General features: G+C 33.4%; 1 protein-coding gene across 3 annotated transcripts in view; it reads right to left on the bottom strand.

The window, feature by feature from the left end:
* Positions 1-16874, bottom strand: part of LOC127869090 (short-chain dehydrogenase/reductase family 42E member 1-like) — a 68264-nt gene that overhangs the window by 23194 nt on the left and 28196 nt on the right. For 2 of the 3 annotated variants that reach the window (XM_052411406.1, XM_052411407.1), the window contains exons 8-11: positions 13439-13504; positions 10567-10630; positions 9322-9395; positions 4887-5249 (exon numbers count right to left, since the gene is read on the bottom strand). In XM_052411406.1, coding sequence (XP_052267366.1) covers positions 5019-5249; positions 9322-9395; positions 10567-10630; positions 13439-13504 — 435 coding nt within the window. In that variant the 3' untranslated portion in view covers positions 4887-5018. Of the gene's footprint in view, positions 1-4886; positions 5250-9321; positions 9396-10566; positions 10631-13438; positions 13505-16874 lie in introns of those variants that run through there. The other variant, XM_052411408.1, reaches the window with a different exon arrangement.

Genomic DNA, 16874 nt, shown 5'->3' with positions numbered 1-16874 from the left:
TTTGAAGCACATGTGTACATTCTAAACAGAACTAAATACATAGCTGAACTGTAGTAAATACTTGAAACTTAGACATGACAAAAATACAAAATGTATCAGCTTTGTTAACTTAATTATACCCCCCCCCCCCCCAATATTTATTATGTGTGCCCTTATTGTATATTTAAGCTAATTTATTCTGTTAAATATTAAAGTGATATTATGCGCATTTGTCACTGTTGAATTGAGCTTAAAAGAATTAACAGGCCAAAAGAGTTAGTTAAATTGTGGTAACTGACCAATTATCTGCAACTCATCTAGCTACCAGTTGTTTAAAAAATATATATATATTATATTCGATATTTTACGTGACTGTACAGTCCTCTAAGCCGAGCGGAACTGTATTTTTATAAGGATCGGAGTAGTGTTCAGTTGTCAAACGAAAGTACGGTTGATTTTCAAATGCATTGTTTTCTCTTTCGGGATATTGTTTTAGTATATTGATGAGGCATTAACAAATATAAGTGTATATGAAGTGAAAACACCAAAAATAAACAAAGGTTGTGATAGACACCTATAAACATAGCATTTACTTTTACATGTGCATAATATCACTTTAAGAGTAAGGTTCTTTTTAAACACCACCCTCTTTATGCATTACCAAGATGGTGATTTGTAAAAAAATAGAATGGCATTGATTAAAAGTATTATCTAAAAATAATGCACGGTGATCCCCATTTTATATTAAATACTTTTGGGCAAATATTAATGTAACAATCAGAATATTGAAAATTATACAACTCTGGATATTCTCTAAAAATGAAAGAAACACTCATAAATCCTTAAATAACATAGGCCGTCTGATGAATCTGACTTTTTTGCAGAAATATACTCTTATAGCTGTAAATTGGCATTATTCTGGAGCAGTTGTAAAAACTCAAGACTGTGAATCAGAATTAACGGAAACTTTTTAGTACAAGTGCCTCGTGGAATGTGACAACAAATCCTGGTGAATTATTGGTCACACAATTGTACAACAACAATAATGAGCTATTGTCTCAGTCAGCTATTGTGCTCATGTTCTAATGTGTGGCTAAAATGTTAACATTATGCACAAATATATATATATATTTATGATGTTTTTTTTGTCATATGTGTTAGAATTATATGGCTTAAATGTTCACTTTTTGCACAAGTTTATGTTAATCAATTATGTTGTGCTGATAGTAATGTTATTTGTGTTACAATTTTATGGCTGAATGTTTAAGTTATGCAATGCACAAGTTAACATTTATCAAATAATGTGTTGTCATGAGTGTTACGATTCTATGGTTATTAAAAGCATTATTAATACTCAACTTTGTTTACATAAACCATGTTGTCATGACTAATAGAGGTTTGCATCACAGGGACACTTGCAGGCAAATTAAATGAAAACTCTTACAACTTCTTCATTTAATTATTAAATTAACACAAATAACTTTTAGAACGTGAAAAACTGATCTACTTGTTTGTTTTATTTGGTTACATAGTTTTCAAAAAGCTATTGGAAAGTCGAACTGAAATGAAGTTTATAACCACTGTAAATCAGACAGACGGTTTTCATGGACTTTTTGGGTGATGCCTCTTTCGTATAGTATCGTTTATATAAAACAGTTAGTATAAATGGTGTGTAAAAAGCGTTTTTAAAGCTTCTTATAATTGTCTTATAAAGGAATTGCTATAGTATAATAATTCTTTATGTTGATTGAAAGTAATAAATGTATGATTTCACATGCTGACTTATATCTATGCAGGTATGTGTATTGTGTTAATACACATACCTGATCTACGGTATGTAAGATTCTTTAATAATGATACATAGCATTTAAAAAAACACATTTTGTTTCTCTGTTTGTGTTTTTTTGTGATGCCTGCCAATTTATTCTGACACGTCAGCGCACAGGTAACAGTAGTCTGTAAAGGCCTATAATCTGTTCAATATACGTGGAAATAATAAATTTTTGAATACTTTTAATTGAGAGATGTCTGAGTTTTTAAATTATATAAATATTTGGTACTTGTTGAAATCTCTTAATATAACAAATCATCATGTACAGTAAGCCTTTTAATTTGTATAACTAACATTTAATGTAAAAGCAGTTGGTTTAAAGCCACACACCTTGAAATGAAATACATGTTAATCAACACATATAGATGCAATTTGAAAGTGTGCAAAATTGTCATTAAATCTATAGCCTAGTTAGCAAGTTATTTTTTTTATATTTTATTTTAAAGCCGAAATTAGGATTTCTATACGTATACGTCCATTTCGACAAACTCGATTATTTTTAAAGTTTTTAAGCGCAAAAAACAGATTTCTGCCTTGTAACCACCAGATATATTCTAATTGGCATAGATAAAATATGTTTCTTTTTTATACTTAAATTTACTATGCCATGTTTTTCATTTCAAGGTGTGTGGCTTTAAGGTCACTATACATATTGGATATGGTGTGTTCCTAAATATCAGAATGACCACGATTTGGGTTTGCTCTGTGAATACTTATTTTCGAATTACTTGCTATAACATTGTACCAGAAAACATTGTACCAGAAAACAGATTCAAAAGTGCATCAATACGACTATGGCTTACAATACCATCGCGCTTAAACAAATAGGTTTAAATTAAAGAAACTTATACCGAATAATGCTATGACATGCGATATCAATTAGGTCATCATCAATCTTGACAATTATAAGAGTCAATCACCAAGTGCAAGTGAAGTTCATTTTAGGATGCAAGATAGCAACCGATTAAACATTCAACCTTCAACAACCAGCAGATAACATCTGGGTTAATGGTAGAAGAAACATTATACTCTAGGTTTGTTTGCAGTGACTGACAAGCTACATGGATTTTGAAAGATTTTTATACATTACCCCATTATCTTTGGTGAGCCATGGCCATTGAGTGTGCAATGACTTTACTAGAAAACTTATTATAGGCATCAAATAATTATTGATACATTTCAAACAAAAAAACAATGGTTTATTTGAAGACCTTTAGACAAAATCTGTATACGTTACAACGAGGTATTTCTTTCCTCTATGATAGAATCCCTGCCCGACTAACTCGTGAGCCAGGACTAGATTATCCACATGTAGGTAGTCCTGCAGACTGGCTCTCGCATACGTGACCGGCAAGAGACCTGCCTCCAGGTTATCCTTGAGTAGAAATACAAAAAAAAGAGCCTTGTAATCAACTTTACTAGAATCCATGTATAGCTTTCAGCCCTTTTGTGTAATTTTTTTGACTCGTCAAGTCCACTGATTTTGAAATAAACTGACCGCGACCCCCACTTTAAGCTCAACTGAGCACAACTTGCTCATGGTAAGCTTTTATAAGTGCCATTTGTCCAACTTGTATTGTACGGCAACCGTCACGAATCGTGCTGCGGCGTCAACATTTACCTTGTTAACACTTTAAAGACCATATTTATTGTCCGATCTACATAAAAGTGGGTCAGAAAATGTGTCCCAATGATATCTTGGCCGAGGTCAAAGCACGATCACATCTGGTAAAATTAAGAAAAGGCGACCTAACACTCCAGTATTCACAATTATATTTCAATCTTCATGAAACTTGGTCGGAACATTTGTTTGTATGATATCTCAGCTGTGTTTGAAAATGGCTCCGTTTCGTTAAAAAAGGCCCCGAGAAATGCGGGGAAGATTTCTATTATGGCAATGGTAAAAATGTCTTAATGAAGGTTCATTTTAAGTTCATGAAACTTAGAGAGGGTTTTTTTTCCAATGATATCTTGCTTGAATTAGACAAGAAATGTGTTCGTCAGAAACACAATGCCTCATATTGCGCCGCTTTGATTATTTTAGGATGACCGTGACCCTGAACTTCCACCACTCAAAATGTGCAGCTTCATGAGATGCACATGCATGCCAAATATCAAGTTGCTATCTTGAATATTGAAAAAGTTATGGCCAATGTTAAAGTTTTTTTCGGACGGACGGGCAGACTGACATACTGACTGACGGACAGCTCAACTGCTATATGCCACCCTACTGGGGGCATAAAATTGGTAGCAGTTCATTTATAATAATTGTTGCCAAGGGGCGAAGCAGATTCCCTTATGTGCTTAGAGCAAACCCTTTTAAACCCTTTAGCCATAATTATACTGAAGTAACAAGCTGTAGCATTGTATAAAATCTATTCATTTTGTGTTTCCTTATTTTTTCTTCTTACTCCAATTAAAAAATAAACTAAATACTGAGTTTGTTTGCAGTTCGGATAGACATTTGTGTGGATTTACATAGAGAAACAAAACTGGTCTTGAGAAGCAATAGTTCATAGAAATGCTTAACCAACTACAGCCTACTAACCAAGTTTGAAGATTGAATGCCTAAGGGTTTCCAATTATTGGGAGTATTTAAAATACATTTTGGTCAGCTTGACATTGATGTTTAGCGTGTTAAGTGCTATATTTAAAGATATCTTCAATAAGTCTTTTTCAACAAACCTTCCTAGTTTGTAGCATGTTTTAGGATATAGCATTACTGTAAACAACAGACTTTGGTATTTGGGAGTATTTAAAATACATTTTGATGAGTTTGACCATTTGGCATTTAAAAATGTGAAATAGATATCATAAATTATCATGACCAAAAAGTTACTTAATGTGTCAGTAAGTTCTGCTGATATATTTTGAAGAAGTAATTCAATATTGTTAGGTTGTTTTTTAAATATTATTTTATTCTAAGTGACCTTAACCTTTGGCCTTCAGACACACCAATCTTTAAAAGCCTAGCTACATGTACCAAATATGACAATTGTTGACATAAGAATTTTCCATACTGTAAAATGTTTGATATGCTGAGAGACTGCCAGTGACATTTACATAACAGTATATGTATTTTATCAAATATTTATTTATGAAGAACAAAACAAACTTATGTATGTTAGTTAAATAATAAACAAGGCACACAAATGTATAAATTCACATTAATGTTAATGCTAAAAATACCAGTGACAAATAAATTTGATTATTTGACGATAGGAATGAAAGACATAATAAGTGACCCAAACATTAACATAATTAAAATGTTCATGATCCAGTAAAATAGACCCGTAGAAGTCCTGGCACGTTTGACGCGGCCTGTTTTAAGGTAAAATTGGACGACTTCGGACATATCATTCTGAATCATTGGCGTGTAACCTAGATCACATTGAGCCTTCTTGATACTGAAGTAATGAGTGACGCCAACTTTGTATACCTGAAAAAGAAAGATTTGGATCTAAAATATTTGATGTTGGAGTAATGTGTTTGTCGAATTTGTTTTGGTGGTCTTGAAAAACAACATTTTTCGCTTATGAAACGACTCGTTCAATGTAAATAAGAAAACAAAATACTGCCAATTAGACTTGACTTTCACAACAAAGCAATTAATTAACAAAATCTTACTTCAAATAATACTCCATTTTATTTAAAATGTTCATATTTAAATGAATAATGCAGGACTGGATGTCGACACATTGATACCTAACTAATTTCCTGTTGCATCCTGAGAATCTGGCAATTAATCAGATTAATTTACTGTATCCAAGGTATATCCCTTCACAACATAGTCCCATAGTGTTGCCTTTGGGCAAGTTAACAACAAGAGGACCATGGTGGCCCTGGGTCGCTCACCTGAGTAGATTAACGTTAAACAAGGGTTGTTAACATTGTTTTGTGAAAAGAAAGGGTTTGTTGTTTTTGCAGATATATACATATATGCGTTATAAGTAGTTTTGTGTGTGTGTGTGTTTATGTTTTTTGAAACAGACATTTGTTACCCGTTGCGACAAAGCTATATTTGGGATTCAAGTAATATGAGGACAGTAACTTAATAATGAGCATCAGCAAAAGAAAATGGAAGTAAATTTTTTCCACAAATTGTTGTCCAGCTTTGAAATCATGAGATAAACATGATAGCTCAGCATCTTTGGATGTTATAGGGGATGACTAGATACAACTTGTTTTTGCAAGAACAGCTTTAGATGCTGAAAACAATTTATTTTGTCAATAGATTGAGTGTTTATGTAATAGTTTTTGCATAATTAAATACAATATGTTGAATTGTTATCATATATCAACGTCGGTTGTAAAGAAGTAAATAAGTATGAGAATAATGTACTAGAAATTCAACATTGATCTTCTTTTAAGATACAAATCATCACTTGATCTTTCTTATAGTTACCAGGTACAAATGTGTGCAAAAATAGAAGTAAACAAACACGAGACATTGGAAAATTTATCATATCAAAACAACTGTCAAACTATTTATAATTTAAATGCACAAAAAATATGTAGCATAAATACATTATTATTGCAAAAAACAACTGCACAAATATTATTTTTATAACCAAACAGTTTTTGTGCTTCTTAAAAGATGTCATAAATTGTTGTTTTTTAACAACCAAAATGTTCACATTTTTGTCATATTGTTTTTTTAAACAACTGGAATAATTTTCAGATTCACCTTGCAATGATATATTCAATAGAAACGACAATAAAACCTGTTAAAATCAGAAACTTTTCATAATCACACACACATACTGTAACTGACTGAATGCAAACTGTAGGCGTAACATGTTGTAAGTTGTAATCTATCTTATGATTGGTGTCCAACTGATAAAGGTCTTTGATGTGAGTGACCAGTTAATTGGGGCCAATTTCCAGGGAGTGTTACACATTAAGAAGGCATCAATCAACACTATTGTACTGAAACAATGCACAGGTATAAATGAGTTTCATAGAGATTATGATAAGTGAATGAAAGGTCAAATAAGATTCATATGTAAACATTCTAGTTGTTTTATTGATTTAAATACTATGTTGAATTTCTGCAAAAATAAAGATAACAATCTAAAGTAATGGCAATCATTAATTTGGACAATGCAATAATTCTTATTAGATATTTGGATTGTAAAAGTGTTAATGTTTCTGAATCCATTAACAGTATCATCATCACCAACATCACCACCATCATCACCATCAGCATCATCATCATCATCATCATCATCATCATCATCATCATCATCATCATCATCATCATCATCATCATCATCACCACCACCACCACCACCACCATCATCATCATCATCATCATCATCATCACCACCATTACCACCATATCCATCATCATCATCATTATCATCATCATCATCATCACCATAATCATTGTGCACCAACATCCTCATTACAACTAGAGTGTTAACAATGTCATGCTTTTAATAAAGCCATATTAGGAAAACTGCGGCTCCCCTTGCCGCCATGCTTTTCAACGAACTGTAACCATTTTCAAACTCGGCTGAGCTATCATAAGAACAAATGTTCTGACCAAGTTTCATGAAGATTTTACAATAAATGTGACACCTAGTGTCAACAACGTTTAACTATAGCCATATTAGTAAACCTGCCCATATAAGTAAACCTGCCCCGACCCCTGGGGGAATATTTTTCAACAGACCAGAACCATTTTCAAAATGAACTGAGCTTTCATTGAGACAAATGTAATCACCAAGTTTCATGAAGATTGGACTATAAATGTGACTTCTAGCATGTTAACAAGGTTTTACTTTAGCCATGTAAGGAAAATTACCCAGCCCCCTGGCCGCTATGTTTTTCAACGGACTGCAACCATTTTAAAACTCAGCCTAGCTATAATAAGAACAAATGTTCTGACCAGGTTTTATGAAGTTTGGACTATAAATGTGGCTCCTAGAGTGTTAATGAGGTTTTACTATGGCCATATAAGCTAAACTGCCCCACCCTAGCTGGAAGCCATGTTTTTCAATGAACCGGCCCCATTTTAAAACTCAGCTGATCTTATTATAAGAACACATGTTCTGACAAAGTTTCATGAAGATTGGACTAAAAATTAGACTTCTAAAGTGTTAGCAAGGTTTTACTATAGCCATATAAGAAAAACTGCCCGCCCCCTGGCAGCCATGTTTTTCAACTGACCGGAAGCATTTTCAAACTCATCTGAGATATTATTATGACAAATGTTCTGACAACGTTTCATGAAGATTGGACAATAAATATGACTTCTAAGGTGTTAACAAGCTTTTTCTTTAATTTGACCTAGTGACCTAGTTTTTGACCTCTGTGACCCAGTTTCAAACTCGACCAAGATATCATTGGGACAAATCTTCTGACCATGTTTCATGAAGATCAGACAATAAATGTTGCCATTAGAGTGTTAACAAGGCAAAATGTTGACGACGAACGACAGACAAATGGCGATCACAAAAACTCACCATGAGCACGTTGTGCTCAGGTGAGCAAAAAATAAAAGTACTTAATGCCTGTCAGCAAAGTGAATTCGATTGCCAGGAATGTTTGTTATCATTTCACAAGCTACACCATTCCCAGCCCATGTTTCATCTTTGTGATTTCAAAGTGTGACATTGACCTTTGCATAAGGGGGAACAAGACCTGCACATGTCACACAGGTTAAAAATTTCTGATATTGCATGATGAATTTTAATTAAAAGTTTGAACAAGCAAGAATATACTAATATACCTACTAAATTCAACAATTGTCAGAGCTATTTGGAGGTTTAGGCATAGAAAAATCTTTCTCAGGTATTCCTTCAATATTAATGTTATAAACTTCCATTCTAGTGAGCTATGTCATAGTATATACCTCCGTTCTAGCAAGCAATGCCATGTTACATATCTCTGTTCTAGTAAGCAATGTCATGTTACACATTTCATTTCTAGTGATCAATGTCATGTTTCATACCTTTGTTTTAGTGAGTAATGTCATGTTTCATACCTCTGTTCTAGTGAGCAATGTCATGTTACATTCCTCTCCATTAAACAAGGTTATTTTACACTCAGTGACTCTGATACATACCTCTATTACAGTGAGCAATGTTATTATACATACCTCTGTTCTGTTGAGCAAGGTAATTGTACATACATCCATTCTAGTGACCCTTTACATACCTCTGTTCTAGTGAACCTGTTACATATCTATGTTCTAGTTTCCCTGCTACATACCTCTGTTCTAGAGACCCTGTTATATACATCCATTCTAGTGATCCAGTTACATATCAACTTTCTAGAGACCTGTTATATACCTCTTTTATAGTGAACCTTTTACATACCTCTGTTCTAGTGACCCTGTTATATACCTCCATTCTAGTGACCCCGTAATATACCTCTGTTCTAGTGACCCTGTTACAAACATCCATTCTAGTCACCCTGTTACATACCTCATTTCTAGTGAACCTGTTACATACCTCTGTTCTAAGACCCTCCGTGTTAGTGAGCAGTGGTTGAATGTTACATACCTCTGTTCTAGTGAGCAATGGTTGGAAGTTGTAGATGGGAGACACCAAGAAATGAAGCCACTCAATGAGGTATGCTGAAACAGCAATCATGGCACTATCCTAGAAACATCTTTTATAACATCAATGGTCATGATGTTTTTTTCATTGGCTTAGTTTTCGTGTATTGGCCAATCGCATTTTGTTATTTTGCTGAAATGACGTTGCCACGTCAAATGACATCACGAAATGTAAACAACATTCAGGACTTATCATTATGAATGCGTAAATATTTATTTAATTTGCTCATTAAAAGCATGTGATAAAATAGATCTGACACTAGTTGTAATATCATACCATATTTTATTTAACTCGTCCAGGAAATTCGTTAGTAAGCTCGCCAAAGGCTTGCTAACTAACAAAATTCCTGAACTCGTTTAATAAAATATGGTATGATATGACAACTCGTGCCAGATCCTATATGTATTTCACAATATCATCCGATGTTTTTCGAGTTTTGAAGATATTATATTATCTTTCCATTTTTATCGTTTTAAACAGATAGAAGCCAAAGTGGAAACCGGAAACATTTGCCAAGGCTAGTGTTTAATGGTTTCTAGACCTTGTTTAATAAAATCAGAATGCAAGACTAATTAAGATGGATTCCTCTATTAAGGGAATCTCAACCATTTCCTGGAAATCATCATTTCTTGTAAATTTAAATTCAAATTCACCTAAAACAACATTGGGTAAAACATCAACATTCAGAAACATCTTACTGGGTCCAGTTGATAAGTATTTCTTACCATTTGAAGCAAAATATGGTTTTCTAACATATGCAGATTCCATATTCTTTGGTAACTGTATCACCGTGAAACGTCCACACGAGTATTGGCTAGCTAGCAGATTTTAGCTTTCATAGCAAATGTCATTACAGAAAAGAAAGAGACATTTGTCTCAAAACTTATACCATTGTTATTTTAACTAAACGTTGACATTTGGAACAACAGGGTCCTGATCAATGAAATCTTAAACTAAGGCTAAAATTACACAAAAACTTATAAGGAATTGTCAACATATACTGTTCTATTTTCTTAATTGTAAGTTATTCAAATGGGAAACATCATGCTTGCACACAATTGGAAATCAACTAACTTAAGTGTTTTAACATTAGAAGTTTACATTTATTTAATCATTTTTATGTAAGATGTCTTATTCTAACTTAATGAGAAAAGATGTTCAATCTACCAACACCATAGTTTTACGTACCAACAAAGTATACCAATGCCAATGGGATTTGTAGACGGGGCATAGTATATCCCAAGCCCTCGATCTGAAAACATAGAATACAAACTAAACTAGAACTGCAACTTTTATAGCTTATATACAACAGTTTGCTTCTTTGACACAATAATAAAAGTACAAGCAACATTTTAATTACAAATATGCATTAGTAAAATTATGTAAAACAATTGAACAATGGGGAACAATCCATAGGTGATGCAGTCTGAGTTATGATTCTTATGCACTGCCATCAACCATATTTTGACACATGATTTAACAAGAGATGTGTTTGTCAGAAACACAATGCCCCGTGTGTGTGTTTCAGAGTTTATTTACAGCCCGTGTGTGTATTTCAGAGTTTATTTAAATTTTATTTCAAAGCCCCGTGTGTGTTTCAGAGTTTATTTACAGGTCCTACTGGCCTCTTCACGAGGTTACGGTAGCCCGACCTGATTTCAAAGCCCCCTATTGCGCTGCTTTGAAATAAAATTTCAATATATCATTAGACAGGTTTAGTAATTATCTCCCTTTTAAAGCTTATTACTTCCCTTGGATTGTATTTTTGACTTTTGACCTTGAAGGATGACTTTGACCTTGACCTTTCACCACTAAAAATGTGCAGCTTCATGAGATACACATGCATGCCAAATATCAAGTTGCTATCTTAAGTCTTGCAAAAGTTATGAGCAAGGTTATAGTTTTTGGACAGAAACACAGAATGAAAGGCAAACTGAAATAGGAAAGGTAGATGCGTCAGGCTGAAATATGAACAGAAAAGACAATGTAAGTAAGAAAATGTTAGTAAGTAAGATATTGCATGGAGAAATGAAAATTAATGTTTTTAATTTTTTTACATTTGTCCTTGATGGTTGACCTTGACCTTTAACAACTCAAAATGTGCAGCTCCACCAGAAGTAAGTAAGAGATTGAATAGAGAAATGATTTTTTCTTTTTTGACCTTTGACCTTGAAGGATGACCTTGACTTTTCACCACTCAAAATGTGCAGCTCCACGAGATACAAATGCATGCCAAAAATGAAGTTGCCGTGTTCAATATTAAAAAAGTTTAGAAAATTTAATTTGTTAATTTTTTGACCTTTGACCTTGAAGGTTTACCTTGACCATTCACCACTCAAAATGTTCAGCTCCACGAGATACACATGCATGCCAAATAAGAAGTTGCTGTGTTCAATATTAAAAAAGTTATGATAAAACTTTAACGAAGGTTAAAGTTATAGGAATGAAAAATACAATGTTATTTGACCTTTGACCTTGAAGGTTGATTTTGACCTTTCACCACTAAAAATGTGCAGCTGCACGAGAAGTAAGTAAGAGATTGAATGGAGAAATGATTTTTTATTTTTTTTATTTTGACCTTTGACCATGAAGGATGACCTTGATCTTTCACCATTCAAAATGTGCAGCTCCACGAGATACACATGCATGCCAAATATGAAGTTGCTGTGTTCAAAATTTAAAAAGTTATAATAAAACTTTAACGAAGGTTTAAGTTATAGGAAAGAAAAATACAACAATATTTGACCTTTGACCTTAAAGGTTGACCTTGACCTTTCACCACTCAAAATGTGCAGCTCCACGAGATACACATGCATGCCAAATATGAAGTTGCTGTGTTCAATATTAAAAAAGTTATGATAAAACTTTAACGAAGGTTAAAGCTTTAGGAAAGAAAAATACAATGATATTTGACCTTTGACCTGGAAGGATGACCTTGACTTTTCACCACTCAAAATGAGCAGCTACATGCAATACACATGTATGGTGAATATCAAGTTGGTATGTTCAATATTGCAAAAGTTATCAGGCAGGCAGACAGGCAGGCAGGCAGACAGACAAACAGACAAACAGACAGACAGACAGGACAAAAACAATATACCCCCAATCTATCGATCCAGGAGCATAAAAAGCCAGACCCTGTAGTCGCTCTTATATAAATGGGCTAATAAAAATAAGTGACAAAGAGGAATATTACTGGGTTACACTGTTAATAATGCAGATAAGAGTCATAAATCTTGGACATCTCACTCAACTGTACTACAAAAGTCTAATCATGTATGAGGTGGATACCTAAACAGGTTTAAACAAAACTAACATAAAAATAAAGTAATTAGATCTTACAAATGCGATGCTGCTAATATTAGCACTGGAAAGGGAGGTAATATCCATATTTTCATTTGATCAACTACTGATGAATATATTAATTATCTCCCTTTGCAGCATTTACATAACTACCATTATCATGCAAAGATCACAAACATTGTTTATAAGTAAACAACAATAAAGATTTTAACTAGAACTATCATTTAAGATGACAAATACCTCTGTAATTCCTAATGTCAAGCAGGTGCAAAACTGAGTATTACTAACATTTATCTAAAAATTTTGTGATGAATTACTTAACATTGATCACTCCTAAAACCAAACATTTATTCAATTTAAAGCCAAAGTTCAAAAGCGCATAACATTTTTTAGAATATAGGGACATCCCAGAAAATAATGTCTTGCACTTCTGCAGAGAATAAACAACATACCTATAAACTTTTATGTAGATACACAGAAAGTTGAACATCAAGTTCAGGACACAAAATACAAAGGTTCTTAGATGCACTTAAAAACTTTGGTCAAAGACACATAGCTCTCCAATTAATATCATCACACACATGAAAATAACATCTTGTGCTTTTAAAAAGTATTCAAAAACAAAACAAAGTTTAATGTTGATTGGCAGAAAACTAAGAAACTAGTTAGCAAAACAAAGTACACATGTGCAGCGTTACAGTCCAAATTGTTGTTAATTGACTTTTAAACAACAAAAGAAAAAACTGTTAAATTTTACCAGCGGCTGGAAGAAGGTGAAAGTGTTGATGGGTTTGTCATCGGAGATGAAATACGCCTGCCCTGCCTGTAATATAGCGGGACAGGGACTGTTATTTATACAAGTTGACAGTTTGTTGTTTTTATACATCATTAAACTTAATATACAAATGTTAAAATAAAAATGTTTATCGCTTACTACCTGAATTACGGTCTATTGTATTTGCATAATCAACCTATCTTAGTATAATTAGTACTTAAATCTACCCATAAGATTTTTTCCGTTGGCGTTCTATACGTTAACTAACATTTTTCATTGATGTTCTTTAAAAGATTGAATTGTAGTTAAATATAGACTTCTTATTTCCACATTGATAATGAATGTGATGCCAGGGGCGTAGCTAGCATTTTTTGAGCTGTAGGCCCGAATATGATACATAAAATCGGGGGGGGGGGGGGGGGGGGGGGGGGGGGGGGTCCGGATTTTTTTTTAAATCCTTTAACGCTTGTGGTCACATTTAAAGCATATCTAGACAAATAATAAGATAAGAAAATATAAGACTTTGGCCTGTTTTTCTTTGATATTTTAATGTTTTATCTCCATGTCAGAGAACTGAATTTAGTATTTGTTCGGCATGAAGGGACCAAACCGACCCGGATTCAGTCAATTGATCGGGATACGGGGGCAAGTACTCCATTTTAAATTTCCAGGGTCATAAACATCATTCCGAATGTTTCTTAAAAATCCAATGATAATCGTTTACAACTTACTGTTGTGTTGAGAGGGAGACAAGTAGATCTACATGTAGATCTATGTAAATTTGTAACAGCAAGTCACGTGAAAAGAAGCGAGCTAGAATATTTGCACATAGAAAGACGTAGAGTTAATAATTTGAAGATATGTCCTTTGAACACGACCAGAATCCATTGTCTGAGGATTATGTCAATATGAAATGCAGATTTCTAACACCTCACCCCCTCAGGGTCAACAATTTAATGCGTTTTTCGAAGTTGAAGCATTTTTTTTTTCAATTTTCAAAGAGTTGTAGGCTCGGCCAGCTGAGCCTAATAGCAGCTACCCCCCTGCATGCCAATGAGTATTCAGTTTTGGTTAGTGAGACCTTCATTAAACATGGTGTGTATTGACATCATAAATTAAGATAGGTTTAACACTTTAGTGTTTCATTTTTGTGCAGCTTCCTTACCTACATGTAGGCTTTCGAATTTCTCCACCTTTATAAATAATGAAAGTTCGCAACAGTAGGTTCAAATGAATAAAGGCAATTTTTTAGTATTTATGAAAAGTAACAAAACTGGGCAAAATAGAAAACATGCAATCTCCAAACTGTTGACTCATTTCCATTGACAGATAATTTAATGTGCTTAAATCAATCAATTTCTAAGCTAAAGCGAAACATTAAGCGCTACAGATGTTGTGTTATTCAACAACATAAACTGAGTGAGCAATCATCATTAAACCAGAAACATCTCGACAAATACTATTGCGTGTATGTCCTGTTGTGTATGCTATAATCATTATGCACACATGTTCAGTAAATAAAAAGCATCTTAATGTGTTTAAAAGAACAACACATTAATACCATTTTTGATTGGTTTCAGAAAAATAATTCCATCATCTTGACAAACATAGGTATTTAAGAAGATCGTAATGATTCATCTTACTATAAATTAACTTCTAATTTCTTTGTCAGGCAAACCACAGGTCTGTTAAAAAAAAATGTACATATTTGAAATCTATACAAATGATTTCCCTTTTGGCACGTACCCTTGCATGTTTTCATGTCATTTTCACATAATATTTCTGTACTCAATCAACAGAAACATGATCAAAAGTATCTAATAATGAGAAATTTCACCAAAACTGGCGCAACACCAATTAATTGTTGATGGCAACATGAAGCAGCTAAAATCTCTGCAGAAAATATTCTGCTATATTTGGTTTCATAGATTCAGTTTTTCGGTATAGGTGTTTAACGCCACTTTCGACCTTACCTGACCTTTGTAAGTGTCCAATAAAATTCAAATAAAATTTCCCGCAGCTAGACATGTACTAATACACTTCATTTATTCCATTGGCTGATTTGAACATACCACCAGAACATAAGAAACATGAACGAGTCTTTGTAACACTGTTTTACTGCAGGTTCAGCATGAAACAATTTTATCTCTAATAAAAAGGTTTGATAGATAGAACAGTTTTACACTCAACTCTAGACATCAATACAGTTTGTGCATGCACCTTTTATTACCAGAAGATTGTCAGCGCCAGAGCGTTTGTACTTAAAGGCTATGTTCTCATATTTAGTAATTACTTCCATATTCCTGTCTGTGTACTAGTATATTTAAGTTCATAAAAGTATCGTTTTTCCCTATCCTGATATTCATTTTGGCCAAACCAAGTTTTAAACAAGCCGTCGTTCCAGCAGTGGAAGCGTGGCCTCACTTTAATACATTGCATTCCACTGCCTGTTTACTCGCAAGGTATCAGGGTCAGTTCGCGGCCAGTAAAATAATCTTTATATAATATAGATATATCGCGTGAACTAGGTGAACTGGAATTTTCTTTAGACCAGACATATGTTAAATGAAGATGTTCAGTGATATAATTATGGTATGTTGATAGTAGATTTCTTAATGTGTTTTCAACAATACCATGATAAATATTATTTTTGATTAATTGAACAAGAATTATTCCACCATATTGACTAATGTAGCATGAGCACAATGACTTTCGATACTGTTAATAATCGAATCAAATAGCATTGGCCACAAACCACTAAAACAGGTTTGTTCGAAGAACACGCATATAAATATTTAAAATATGTACGGATACTTCGCGTGTGGCCGGTTGACTCATATATTCTTCTTTTGTTTTTTTTGTTTTGTATCTATAGGTTTATGACCAGCAATATGTAATAATGTAAAATATGCCGTGAAAACTCCGCGTAACATCCCTTACTGCGTGTGATGCAGCTAAGAACTGTCCAGAAAAAGACATTCGCTATCTTTGATCTCATTCATTGAACTTTTTACCTTTCACCAACTCCAGCCACAATCAACTCCGTACATCTTTTTAAAAAGATATTGCTTGTTTTTCAATAACACAAATCAACATAGATCCTATGCATCTTTTATATATTACCTGTACTTGTTTGTCTTGAATTACACTTATGTTTGCATGTTTATCCATCCAGGTCTGATAAAAAAATGTGAGTTAGTAAAAAATGCAAGTGAGCAAATTATACTCATGATTATGACAAATGTTAAACACATGGGTTGGTTTACAGACACTTGTGAGTCAGAATCATTGAAATTATAAAGCGTTTGCATCTCACTTCATCGCCAATTAAAAAATTTCTTTATTTATACTTATATGGATTTTAAATATTGCTGATCAGTATTAAAGCCTTCGTAGTGTAATCTGTGAGTATGTAAGC

The sequence above is a fragment of the Dreissena polymorpha genome, chromosome 2 (assembly GCF_020536995.1).
Source record: "Dreissena polymorpha isolate Duluth1 chromosome 2, UMN_Dpol_1.0, whole genome shotgun sequence".
Lineage (NCBI taxonomy): Eukaryota > Metazoa > Mollusca > Bivalvia > Myida > Dreissenidae > Dreissena > Dreissena polymorpha.
This window is presented reverse-complemented; position numbering and strand designations above follow the sequence as displayed.